General features: G+C 38.8%; 1 protein-coding gene across 3 annotated transcripts in view; it reads left to right on the plus strand.

Moving 5' to 3' along the window:
• The window catches only part of HUS1 (HUS1 checkpoint clamp component), a 43,229-nt gene that overhangs the window by 14,384 nt on the left and 15,040 nt on the right, over positions 1 to 13,805 (plus strand). For 2 of the 3 annotated variants that reach the window (XM_034416436.3, XM_087892363.1), the window contains one exon: positions 1,194 to 4,350. The exons of the other annotated variant lie outside the window; for it this stretch is intronic. In XM_034416436.3, the coding sequence (XP_034272327.1) occupies positions 1,194 to 1,276 (83 nt within the window). In that variant the 3' untranslated portion in view covers positions 1,277 to 4,350. Of the gene's footprint in view, positions 1 to 1,193; positions 4,351 to 13,805 lie in introns of those variants that run through there. 3 annotated transcript variants of the gene reach the window in all.

Below are 13,805 nucleotides of genomic sequence, written 5' to 3' on the forward strand. Positions count from 1 at the left end.
AACTGCCATTCCATACAGTTTTGGATTATTGTTAGATATATATTGCTTTTTAATGCAAATTCATGACCACCAGCAAAAAAAACTGATTTGTAGTGTGGTTGTTGCAGTTCTTTTGTGTTTTTCTTTTTCCTTCAAAGTTTTTTCTAATATTTATAGATTGCATTTAATCCTACCTTTACAGTCAATAATGATTCCTTGACTATTTTTCAGTGATTTATATTTTCTTGTTATTTACTGTTCTTTGACTTGTTTACTTGTTTTGTTATAGCAAGTACCATGCAGAACTGAAATTCTGAATTTCCTGTTCACTACTGAGATTGAAATTATTCTGATTAAGTGCTGAGGAGGGTTTTATAATTTTCCAGTCAAGCAGTCCTCAATTTACAGTGGCTCTTTAACAACTTATGATGATCATGGAACTGGTGCTTCATGGTCCATAAAGCACCCTTGGCAATTGTAAATGGTTGTACCATGGGTCGGTCAAGTTTATGACCAGTTGTGGTGTTCCATGGTCATGTAACTGCAATTTATGATTATTTTTGCTATCTTTTGATAAAAATGCCATTCAAATGAATGGCTTTTGATTAACAACTACCATGCTTTCTTTGCAACAACCATAGAAAGGGGTCTAGGACAACTCACCATATCCAACTTGCTGCGTCCAACTTCCTGCGTCCAACTTGCTGCATCCAACTTGCTGCGTCCAACTTGCGTCCAAATCGCCATGGGACAACTAGTCATGGCCAACTCACTGTGGGACAGCTCACCATGGGACAAGCCTTTCACTAATTTTGAACAAATGGTGAAGTAGAATAATTACAGAAAGTATGCAAAAGGAGGGACAACATGAAATGTGAATGACAAAAATTAAAATATTTTTAAATTATGTTAAATAATTGAGTTTAATTGTGCTGTGGCGAGTTGGCCTGTGGTGAGTTGTCTCATGGCAAATTGGCCATGGTGAGTTGACTGGCGAGATGGCCATGGCGAGTAATCCCATTCCAGTAGAAAGGCCAGGAAAATATTTCCAATAACATGCTTGCTTGACTTATGACTTATGAAGAGATTTCTGGTTCCCATTAGTCATAAATTGAGATTATATGCAATCTTTATTGAATAGGAAGCATTTGACAAATTTCCATGCTTCACATTTGGTTTTATTATTCTTTAAAATATGGATTTGTGTTTTGCAGATATTGTAAGTAAGAGAATTGTTCATTTCATCTTACTCCATGAGGATGTCTCTCTTCAATATTTCATTCCAGCCCTTGCATGAATTGAAAAGTCATTCCGGCTCATATCTTCAAGTTGTTGAAATAGATTAAAAAGAATGAAGGGAAAGATGCTGTCTGTCTATTAAAAATCCATCTTGTAGTCAATTGACTATCTCTCTCTTTCTGAGTATATGAAATATTTTTTAAAAATAATGCAGAGAACATGGGAAGAGAATAAACACAGAATTAAAGAAATTAATTAAATTAATTTGTTTTTACCTGTTTAGGAATTATGAACTTTTCAAAATCTCATTTTAAGTTATGAAAACACAGATGATTTATGAAACTACTGTCAAATAGCTATCTCTAGGAATATGTGACTTTTAGCAGGAAGGTGCTTCATACTCAAATTAAGAAATTTTTTTTTAGAAAAACAATGAACTTTTGTCTAATAGATTCAATTAAGCATTGACCTAGATAGTTGGGTACTGTCGAGATTTAACGTTTTGATGATGGTATCATACAAATGAAGCAAATTACATCATATTATTTGCATATGTATTATGTGGAATAAATATCTGTTCCAATGTATGCAAAAGATGTAAATTGCAGTAAAATTTTATACGCTGCATGCAAGTCCATTATATCAAACTTTGATTTTATAAAGCTTATAAACTAAATAAACATATGAAAATGTATAAACACATATCAAATGAAAATAGGTAAATAATAATTTAAGATAAATCCATATGGATAGTCATATATATTTATGCATTAACCTTAAACATTACAAAGTGAAGCAAACAAGGAATGAAATAAACTTCACAATGGAACTAACAGAATTTCCTGAAATTGGATTTGACAGTTGATTCCTAAGTAAGAGTGTAATTATTGTAGATGGCAGTGATGGGCAGCAGCCGTACATCACAGCAGATAAAAACAGTTGCGTGCTGTGGGAGAAAGAAGTGAAAGAGAACTAAAGTTCAAGCAAAGTTAAGTAAAATTAAAGAAGCAAATGATGAGAAGGAAAGAAAAGAACAATGAAAAAATTGGTGCTGCACAACAGACAGACAAAAGCAATGACTCAGCATGATGTTTTCAGAAGGGAGGAAATGAGAAGCAAAACGTCTTCAAAGACAGTCCAGTTGCCTCTTGAAAAAGCATCTTTGGGACAACCATGACCTGGTTAACTGAGAATCTCCATAGACATACTAAAACATATTTTTTAAAAAACATTTTTTTAAAAAAAAATCAAAATAAATTTCTAAAATTAAGATTTTTAAAATTTTAAAACAAAGTAGGGACCCATAGGTGACTATATGTTCTGCCCCACTCACTCACTCACACACACACACACAAGTGTGCTTTTAGAGGTTTTTTTATTAATGTTCCTAGCAATTCCCTTCACCCAGCCTCAGAACTGTCCCAAATAAATCTAACCACAAGCAGGCCAAGGTTAATTCACAAAGCAATGGCCAATAGTCCATAAAACAATGGAAAGTTGCTCCAATAAGTCAGTCCACTAAACAAACTTAACTCCACCAAGCCAAACTGAAATAAACCTGCAAGAACTGACTTGGCAAGAGAAATTCAGAGTATCCAAGGCACAAAGTCAAGTTGGAAGTACAAGAAACACAGCTATAAACCAAACATGTTCCCAGCAACACCTCCTTCTGCCTGCCATGATAAATAGCTTTCTGGTGCACTCGATCAAGATGGGTGGGGCCTGCTCCAAGTAATCTGGCAGATCTCCGCTGCTCCTAACTTTTCTCTGCCCTGGGTGCTCTCGGATCTACCTCCTCCTCTTCATTGACTGGTCACCCCTGCAAGCTGTCCCCAGCCGAAGCCTTCTGTAGATCTCTTTCAGCTGGCCATTCAGAGTAATTAATTAACCCAGTTCCTAATATGCCAGGAATGAACACATCCTCTCTCCAGTGGCCTCCGAGGAATAAGCAGAGGAGTCATCCAAGAGAGACATTACACTATATTACACAAAATTAGACAATAGAAATACTGTTAAAAATCAGGACCCTGATTTAGAACTACTAGGAGCAATTGAGAAATTCCTTTTTTTTATGTACCCTTTTGCAACAAATGCAAGCTGAGATTTTTTCCGCCCTTTTTCCTGTCTTTGCTTTTCTCTATGGATTACTTTAACTTGAAGATGAATTGTGGATTACAAAATATATTTTGAAAGTGATCTGATTTGCCTTTAATATATTACATTTAAAGTTTGTTTCAATAATAACCACAAGAGGGAGAAGCATTAACTTTTAAACATTTCAATATTAACCACAAGAGGGAGCAAAAACTAAGTTTTAAAACCAAAGTATACAGTATTGAATAACTCTTAAAAAAAATAAATGTCTGCATTTACATCCATTTTTTAAAAAAATAAGGGACTTGCATTGGGACTACTGAGAGCATTTGCAAGAAAAATAACAGAGAAGAGGGGGTCAACCTATTCTCCATCTCAAAGCAAGACAAGAAATGATGGGTGGAAGCTGGTTAAGGAGAGATCCAACCTGGAATCTAGGAGAATATTTTTGACAGAAAAAAACAATAAATGGAACAGCTTACCTCCCTGAACTGTGCTCAGTCACCAGAAGTTTTCAAGAATAAACTGGACAACCATTTTACTGGGATATATAAGGTCTCCTGCCTTGAGCAGATGCCCTATGATTCTATGAATAATGTTTACATATATTGTATTTTATGTGTCTGTTGATTACTGATTTGTCTGAATCCAAGCTTCCAGAAATCTCAGCTCTATGATTCCATGATTCTATGAATTCCCTAATGTTTTTTTATTTAACTTGGTCTAGAATGCTTGCATACAAAAAACTATGTCTTGAGATGGAGTTTTCATTGTATCATCTGACTTTTAATTTGTGGATTCTCTTTAGATGAGACGATGCACTCTGCCAGTCTTCTGCATGTATTGTATGCCTACCTAAGTGGCTGTTACAGTCCTTAGTCTGTACGTTGTTGATGACTTCTGTTATTCTTGGATTCCTGGGTGTTTTGATTTACTTAAGATGCTTTGGAGGATTTTGGTTTATTTATGTGCTGCAGATGTAATAGTCTTTGATAGTTTCTAAGATATAATAAACCTCTAGTGACTTTTTAGAGTGTACTGTAGGAATTTGTCATCTCATTTTTCCTTCTGAACACTGTACACATCACCTTCAGCACTGCTCCCAAAATTTAGGGTTCAGGCTCAATTACTGGAAATAATTTTTCTTCCTGGCTAAAGATGTGGAAGAAAATAGGATATTTTCAAGGAAACCTAAACATATGGCAAACCTATAAAAAGTAAGACTTAATTCTAAAACTTTGACAAAATAAATCTTATTCTGTCTTTGAAATGGAAAATGGTTGGCAGGCAGAAACAAGGTGTAGCATTTATTTCCTTTTATGTATCAAGTACTTCAGTCCTCTATGATTCCACTCCTTGAACTTAAGTCATTTATCTTCTGACGGATGAAGTTCTTTGATGGTTCTGCTAGCCTTGATGCTTTCATTTGGTTCAGGAATCTTTATTTCAGATGTGTTTACTAAACTAAACCCAAGTCAATTATATTATTTTTAGTATATTTTATGAATTCAATCAACTGCAATTTCATTTTCAAATGAGACTAGATTCCAATCTCCAAATCAGGGATGCTTGGTTCCAGTGAAGTTAGTGAGGCTTTGTGTTCTGTCCTCCTTATACTTAAATTTCACATTTCTGCCATTACTTCTTGAGTATTACAAATTGAGTCAAATTAATAAATGCAATTGATTGTAATAGATGCAAAGTTATTGCAAAAACTGATTTAAAGTTAGTCCCTAAATAGCAAATAGAAAAGAAAGTCATGCGCAAGAAAATAGGTTTAAGGTTGTGAGTTATACTGTGTAGTTTCAAAAAGAATGTAACCCAGACTAATAATAGTCTATCTTCCATTATTGTAACATATTAGAGATAGCAAAATAATTACCATATATTGAGAAGCTACTTTCCCTTGGAAGCATTAAATAAATCACAATTTCTCACAACAAATACTTAATTTTATCCATTTTTTCCTAATAATTACTATTAAAATCTTCCAGCAATTTACAAATATTTATTTACAATTTACAAAGGTTTAATTTTGCTGGGATCATTTACAATATATGTAGATATAAGGTATACAATATTTTCCTTGGTAAGTAGAGTTTATCAACTTTGCTGCATGGATGATTCATTATCATTATTTTTCTGGTCTTCCTTTTCTTAGTTTTCTAAAATCATCTTGTCAGTTAGGAATGGATCATTTGTTCCTCTACTGTTTAGGCAGTTTCCTTTCTGCTTCTCTTTGTTCTGGAAGAGAAGCTCTTTTGGAGAATGAATTCACTTCAGTCTGAATAATGGAGCCTATTATCTAAGATTGGTGGTTTCCATTCTTCTATATAGAAAAAAATGCTATTCTTTTCTTAGGAAAAGTCAGGTCTTTCAGATACTTTCCTGGTTCCCACAAACCCCATTTAATCTGATTTCTACTGTGGAGAGATATCTTGTTAAGTTCTAGTTGGAACTCCATGTCTCTTATTCTATTGATAACCCTAACTCTTGTGGGTTGCACACTTCTTTTAAGGTGGAGTTGGAATATAGCTTTCATATGAGATAGAGGAGGCGTTTATCAATAATTTCGTTTTTCCCAGAGGGTATTTCTGGATATCAGTTTAAAGTCAAGGAAGGCCACAAAAAGAGAGGATTTTTAAAAATATGTATATTTTTGTACAAGGTGGTAAAGTACCAAAATATGGGTCCCTTCCCTGAATCCAGCTTGTTTGTCTTTAATTATGCCCTCTGAGATTATCCAGTCTTGAAGTTTGTGGTTTAGGGGCTTAGCATACAACTTGCTAACAACTTTTAGTAGACTAATGGCCCTGTAGTTACATGGATCATTTTATTGCCCTTTTTATAGATGGTAGAATAATTGCTATTCCCCAATCTCTTGGCATACATCCAGTCTGATCTATAAATATAAAGAGTGATGCTAAAATGGGTGTCCATCAACTAAGATTAGTAGTTCATAGTGGATCATAAATTGATTAAATAGTGTACAATCATTTGGTCCCATCCTGGCATTTAATTTCCCATCTATAATTATTGCAGCTGTGGAATATTTGTCTAAACAGCTAGAGATAAAATTTTCTATGTGCTCCCAAATATTGTTGACCAGATTGTTCTTATTAAGAGTGGAAATATAAATATTTAAAAGCAAAATCTCCACCTGTTTGGAAGAAAGCAAGGTAGTCATAACCCATGGCTGTAAAGAAGACAGTGAGCCACATTTAAATTGCAGAGCTATGCTAACTAGGGTCACTATACCACCTTTAAATCTCCCACCTACCTTGCTCAAGGCAGTATTAACCCAGTATCCATCTAATCCCCCTCTCTGAAGGTTTCCTATAGGAAGGGGACATCAAATTGTGATATATAGTCCAAAAAAAAAGTTGGTCTTTTGACGGGACTGACCAGCCAGTGATATTCCAAGTTAGAAGGAAAAGAGGATAGTCATTTGAGGCCCATCAGGAGATATGGTTTTGACAAAAAGAAGCGGTGAAGTTATTATATTGGGCTGGGTGGTCATCAGCAGCCATTATGGCTTTCTCCAAGGGATGACTTGACTCATGTACGTCCTGCATTAGGTCTTCTTCAGAGTGGATGACTTTCTCACCATTTAACAATGCTTGCCTTATGAGGGGTTTCTGCAGAGGTGTTGGGCAAAGAGACGTTAAATCATGCTGCATCTGCTCCGTATCGTTGAAGTTGGTAAGTTTCCCCTGCCCATCCCCTGATTTGTGCTGGAGTCCCCATGGAATATCCCAATTAAAGTAATGACTCCTCCTCAACTGCAGGATCCTTTACTGGCCCAAGAGGATTCAGACGTCTATTTTTATATAGGGCCATTTTCAAGTACTCCATTATTTGCTGAGGGGAAAGAGAGGCTTAGTATTTGGAGGTACAAAGTCTGTAAGTGGCTCAGCTGTGACCAACAAGGTTTTCTTCAGATTTTCTAGTTTAAACAGTATATTGTCTTGTTCTTTTTGTGGTAAGGATCCAGAAGCATTAATAAGGCTAGCTTCTGTGCTGAGAATATCTTCATCAAGTAAGGCTGACTGATTTTCACACTCTTGCTCTCTCAAGGTTGGGAATGAAGAAGCAGCGACTTTGGGAGCTAATATATTAGTCATTAAAGGTTTAATCTTTTCATCATAATAGATTCTGGTAGGAAAAATTTGAAAGGAAGTTAGATATACTCTCATCTTGAATAGCATCAAAGAGATGGTAGACTGCTTAAAGGACAGCAGTATCTGCTTCCAAACTGGGGTATCTGGGAGCCATTTGACAGCACACAGAGCAATCTTCCTTGGCAGTGAAGAAGCTGACCTAAGGAAGCTAGAATTGCTCTCCTGGTGTTCCAAGATCCAATGTTAAGTCTGCTCATGCAAATTCTGAGAGCGCTCTGTTGTGTTTGCAATGGACCATTTAATTTGGTGGATACTTTGGAAGCCATACTTAATTTAGAAGCCATACTTTGCTGGTTTCCAAGGAATCTTTAACATTTATACTGTAGGTTCCCCTCTCTGTGCTTTATCAGAAGATAGAGAATTATACTGTAAAGTACTCAAATATTGAGATAACAATTTGTGCCATGAGGAGGCATAAACTCAGTTGAATTTTCCTCTCTATATTCTGAGCTTTTTTGGGCTCCATTTCAATTTCCTGGACCAGGTACCTGGTTGGTTACTTGTAGTGGCAACTGGCTATCATTTTGCTCTTCCTCAAGAAATGAGGAAAGGTCTAATAGTTGTTGTTTTGCCAGCTCTGTTTGGAGGTCCCATTCTAGTACTTCAAATTTGTTAAAGGTGGGGAGAGAATTTCTTTTACTTACAATTCTCTTTCCAAAGTGCTCCTCAATTCTTGACTGTTTTGCAGAGTTCAAAGGAGGGAGATGTCCAGGCTAATAAACATGGCATTTCTTTCTTTTTTCCATAACTATCAATTCCAGGCAAAATCTGTTTCTGTATATTTGTCTTCAATATCATCTCATCCAAACAAAGTTAGTTAAGTAAAAATAAGTCCAATAAAAGTATTAAAAAGCTGATTATACAATAAAATAATAAAACTGTGTGTTGCTGGGAAGACAGCTTAGGCTCCTCCATATAGAAGAGTTAAACTGACCTATGCTTTTATATTTTCTATATTACGGAGCATTTCCAAATTTTCCGTCTTCCAAATCTGTTGAGTGCACAATTTAAAAGCAAGCTATTCTATCTCTGCAAACAATAACAAAAATAATAGTTCATCTTTCCTAACACAGAGATGTTTAGTACTCATATTTTAGTGATCAAGGAATTTCTGATCCCATCCTCTCAATTTTCCACCAAATTATTGAAAATTATTAAATGCCAAGCTCTTTGTCCTTTCTTGATAGTGACAAATTCCCAAGCTGCTAATGCTGCTATATCTGTGCCCTCTTACAGAATCCTATCATCCAACTGCCATTCTAGGATTATAGAAAGCTAGAAGTGGGGAGAAATGAGTACCAATTGCTATGAAGATGAACCCAACACAATTGGGTTCTACATTCATTGCTAAGAAATAGATCTTCTCCATTTCCAAATACAAGAACTATTTTCCTGGTCAAAGCCCATTGATAAAATCAGTTGATCCACAAAGTTCCAGGCATTTAAGTATTGCAGTTATAAATTGGTTTACTAGAGTTCTTCATGTTGTTAGATACATACAGTAGCATACAGTATATCTTGATGGATAATTACGTGAATATTATCACAGCTATCTTATTAACTTTTATTAAGTGATTTTAGATAAATTGTTGGATTAGCTCTATCAGATCAAAGGAACTTGTTCTTCTTGAAAAACAGCTATCTACTCACTTACAAATATATTTTAAATCTAGAGAAAGGAAATTGCTTGCAATTTGGCATTAAAAATAGAAAAGTGGAAAAAAGCCAAAACATGAAGATGACAAGCCCCTTGTGTGATTTTTGGATCTCAGTGTAGAAGGTATTGTTTCTCCATGAGAAGGACTCTTTAGCGTCTCTTTTATAAAACAACTTTGGGGGGGAAATGACAAAGGTATTTTCCTGACAGCTGTAGTCCTGCTGCCAGAGTCTGGCAGACCACATCCAGCTATCAGAAATGTTGAAATAACAAATTAATAACTTGGCCTTTAAGTCTGTATGAAAGGACAAACAAAACAACAGGCTCTGGTATGCCCAGTTTCCCCAGGTCATTGGTCATATCCCAGGGTGTTATAGTTACTAAAATAAAATTTGATTGGCTTTGTGAAAGAAAATTGCAGCCTCAACCCATCTCTCTTTGGCTTGGTTTCATAATTAGTATTGTCTTTGGTTTATTTCTCTCAAACCAGCTGTCTATCTTAATGTAGGAGTTTCAATAGACTTTCACAATAATTGACAGTAATTACTCTTGTGATTAATTCTCAAGTGCCCATGTCTATTTTTCAATAAAAAAGATAGGGTCAACATTTTTTTCTATATAATTATGGGATGCCCTAATAGTTTTGACATACTATGGAATAGCATTTTTTATTCAGAAAGGGCCGATGTAAGAGAAGTTACAGATGTTCTCAGGTCTCAGATTCTACACAGTGAGAAATCTGTACAAGGTTTTTTTAATTGTAGTTTTCCTGTTCATTCTACATTCAAGGTTTCTTTGTCCTGCTTTCTAAACAAATGATCAGTAACAAGAGTCCTTCTCTTCATTAAATTAGACATACCTAATTCTCTCAGTTGTTCATCATATGGTTTAGCCGACCCCTTATCATCTTTGTTGCTCTTCTCTATATTCTTTCTAGAGTCTCTAGAGCAGGGATCCTCAAACTATGGCCCACGGTCCAGATACGGCCCACAGAAGCAATTAATCTGGCCCATATGGCACCATGAGGCTATCCCGCCCACATAGCCCCACCTGCCCGCTGGCCCCTGTCCTTCGGCCAAGCGCAGGCCTTAATTGGTGGGCAGCTGTGGTGAGCAGAGCAGTGCGAGCCCAGTGGGCTGCAACTGGAAGGTTAGGCCAATGGTGGGGAATGGACCTGAGAGCCGTGCAGGGATGGCTCGCCCAAAAGAACTACGGCAGAGCCTTGCAGCTTTTATCTGCTGGCTGGCCTCCAAGTAAGGCCCCTCCTCCTCCTCCTCCTCTCCCCTTCCAGCAGTGTACTCTTTTTCCAAACACTCAGGCCAAGCCGGGCAGCAATTCCCAGGGAGGCACCCTGATCAAGGAGGCTCAGGCTGTATCCTGTGGCTTGCATAAACTGCTCCCGCCCCTTTCAAAATGGCCACCTGGGGCTTTCTTCGGGCACGCAGGGCCAGCAAGCGGCTCTAGCGAGAGCCAGGGAAGGGGAGGCAGTGTGCCAGTGGAGACAGGCTTTGGTTGCTCATTCTGCTGTACTGGCCTTGGCTCCGCCTCACAGGCGCTCTGTCTGCCAGGGGAACTGTAACACCACCTATTGCTGACCCTGCATCCCTAGGCAGAGCTCCAGGCAGAAGGGCTTGCTTTGGCCCTAGGCTGGAGTGCTGAGGAGGCAACAGCAATGGCATGAAGGGAAGCCGTGCGATCTGAGGCCTGGCTGCCACAGCCTACAAGCAAATCACCATCTTCAGTGCCACCAGCATGACAGGCCTGCCCACCCTGATGCAAGCCCTGGAGGCGGGGGAGGTAGGGGAGGGGGTATCGGCCTGGGAGGGGGGCAGAACAAGCAGGGGACTTGTAAAGGGGCTGTGGAAGGACACACTTGGGACGCGGCTGCTTCCCTGGAGAAAGTGGCATGGCTGCTGACAATTGAGGGGGATGAGTACCAAAAGAGCAGCTCCTCACATTGTGGCTGCTGCAATGAATATGAGAAGCCCAGCCCATGTTTTGAGCACGGTTAACATCTCCACCCTAATGAGTTCTCTGTTAACACCTGTCAATTTACCAACTCCAGTTACTGCTCTAGAGTATTGTAGTGACTGGATGCAATATTCTAAATGTGGTCTCATCAGCGCAGTACAAAGCACTACTATCACTTCACGTAATTTGAAAATATCCCCCAATTGATGCAAGGAGTACATAGACTTTTTTGGTAACTGTGGCACAGTGCTGGCTCATAGTTAATGGTGGTAAGACATCTAGATCCATCTTACACTTGCTGCTATTGAACCATGGATTACCTATTCTATACCTGTGCATTTGATTTTTGTTGCTGAAGTGTAATTTAATTTAATTTAATTTAATTTAATTTCCAATTTATATACCGCCCTTCTCCCTGAGGACTCAGGGCGGTGTACAGCCAAGATAAAAAGCATAGAATACAAATATTAAAACATTTAAAAATATATATAAATTTTGGCCCGAAAGTTAAGAATCACAGACTAATTAAAATAATTTAAAAATTTTAAAAATTTCTTCTTAAGCCAACCCGGCTTGTTGAAAAAGATAGGTTTTCAGGGAACGACGGAAGGCATTGAGGTCCTGGATTATTCTTATCTCCGGGGGCAACTGATTCCAGAGGGTGGGAGCCCCCACAGAGAAGGCCCTCCCCCTGGGGGCCACCAGCCTACATTGTTTGGCTGATGGCACCCTGAGGAGGCCCTCTCTGTGGGAGCGCACGGGTCGATGGGAGGACATCGGTAGCAGCAGGCGGTCTCGGAGATAGCTAGGCCCAATGCCATGGAGCGCTTTAAAGGTGATAACCAACACCTTGAAGCGCACCCGGAAGACCACCGGGAGCCAGTGCAGCTCGCGCAGGAGTGGTGTTACATGGGAGCGCCATGTTGCTCCCATCACTACCCGCGCTGCTGCATTCTGGACCAGCTGGAGCCTCCGGGTGCTCTTCAAGGGGAGCCCCATGTAGAGAGCATTGCAGTAAGACCTTACTCTCCACTGAATTGCATTTTGTTGAATAGAGGCACATGTTCAAGTTTGTCAAGATCCTTGTATATCTTCACCCTATCTTCTCAAGTGACAGCTCCTGCAGCACTCGGGCGCCCCCCCCCCAAAAACTCTGTTTTTGGCCATGATGGCCTCCTGCAACATTCACACTACACTCCCGAACTCTGTTTTCACTGGATGAGGCACCATGGGCTGGTCCTTTGCTGTTTCCAGGGCAACCCCACAGGCCATATCTAAGCACCCTGTGGCCTGGATCCGGCCTGCGGGCCTTGATTTTGATTCCTCTGCATTAATCCATACATTCTCCCATTTATCTAGCATTATATTATACCCAATTTTTTTGCCCATTTGAACATGCAGTCTTTTACATAATCATCTTCCAGGTTCATCTTGAGTAACATTTTACATACTTTAACAGTCAAATTGTCATCTCTTAATATTTGAAAATGAGGGACTCTAGATAATGGCAAGAGAACAGTAAGTGAAGGATTTGTTCGTGATTGATCTAATTATTATAGAATTTTTGAAAAAAATTAAACTTGACCAAAAAAAGGTTAAATCTGGCAGTTAAATCTGAACTGGAGTTCATCACATGTCTTGATCAAAGATTCAACTGTTAAACTAATTATAATCAATGACAGATCCATTAATTTATACAGAGTGGTTTTGTGTCCATTGATAGCTCTGGTCCATATAGTTCATTACAGTCTATTTTCTATTACCCCTTGAAAAAAGATCATTTACACTTTTACAATCTAAGTACCTTTCAACAGCAATATGGGGAACTGATATGGAGAGCTTTGGTACGTGTCCTTTTTGCAATTGATCCTTAAAAGATCAACAGCAATCTTTTTTTATTACACAAGTTCTTGACACATTTCTTTAACAATTGCAAATTACTGTATTTTTCGGAGTATAAGATGCACTCCCCCCCCCAAAAAAGTGGGTGGAAATGTCTGTGCGTCTTATACAGCAAATGTTGCCAAAACCCCACCCACCTGTCGGCTACCACGCTTCGGCCATTTTCGGCCTCCACCTGTCATGTTTTTGGCCTCCGCATGCTCCGTTTTAGACCCATTCCAGGCTGCAGGGATCGCCACAGCACATTGCCACCCATTGCATGTCACGTTTTTGGTCTCTGCATGTTGCATTTTCAGCCTCTGCATGCCCCATTTTTGGCCTCCGTGCATCGCATTTTTGGCCAGTTCCAGGCGATGGGTATCGGTGGTGGCGGTGATCCCCGCCATCTGGAATGGGCCAAAAACGTGATGCATAGAGGCTGAAAACACAACATGTGGGGGCCAAAAATGCAACACAGAGAAGCCAAAAACGCAACACACGGAGGTGGCAATGGGCTGTGGTGATCCCTGCAGCTTGGAACAGGTGATTGGCAGTATTCTGGGAGGCCAATCCAACTGTCAATCAGCTGCTCATGCTGAATCAGGTTGCGATAATGTGCTGAAACTGACCAGGCTATTTGCTGTTTGCTGCAAGGATGCTAGCCAGATGAATACCGATGGATGTTGGTAGGCAGAGGCAGAATTTCTTTTCCTTGTTTTCCTCCCAAAAACTAATGTGCGTCTTATACTCCAGAGCATCTTATACTCCAAAAAATACGGTATATATTGAAAAAATACAATTAA

The sequence above is a fragment of the Pantherophis guttatus genome, chromosome 4 (assembly GCF_059756535.1).
Source record: "Pantherophis guttatus breed Tessera chromosome 4, ASM5975653v1, whole genome shotgun sequence".
Taxonomy (NCBI): Eukaryota; Metazoa; Chordata; class Lepidosauria; order Squamata; family Colubridae; genus Pantherophis; species Pantherophis guttatus.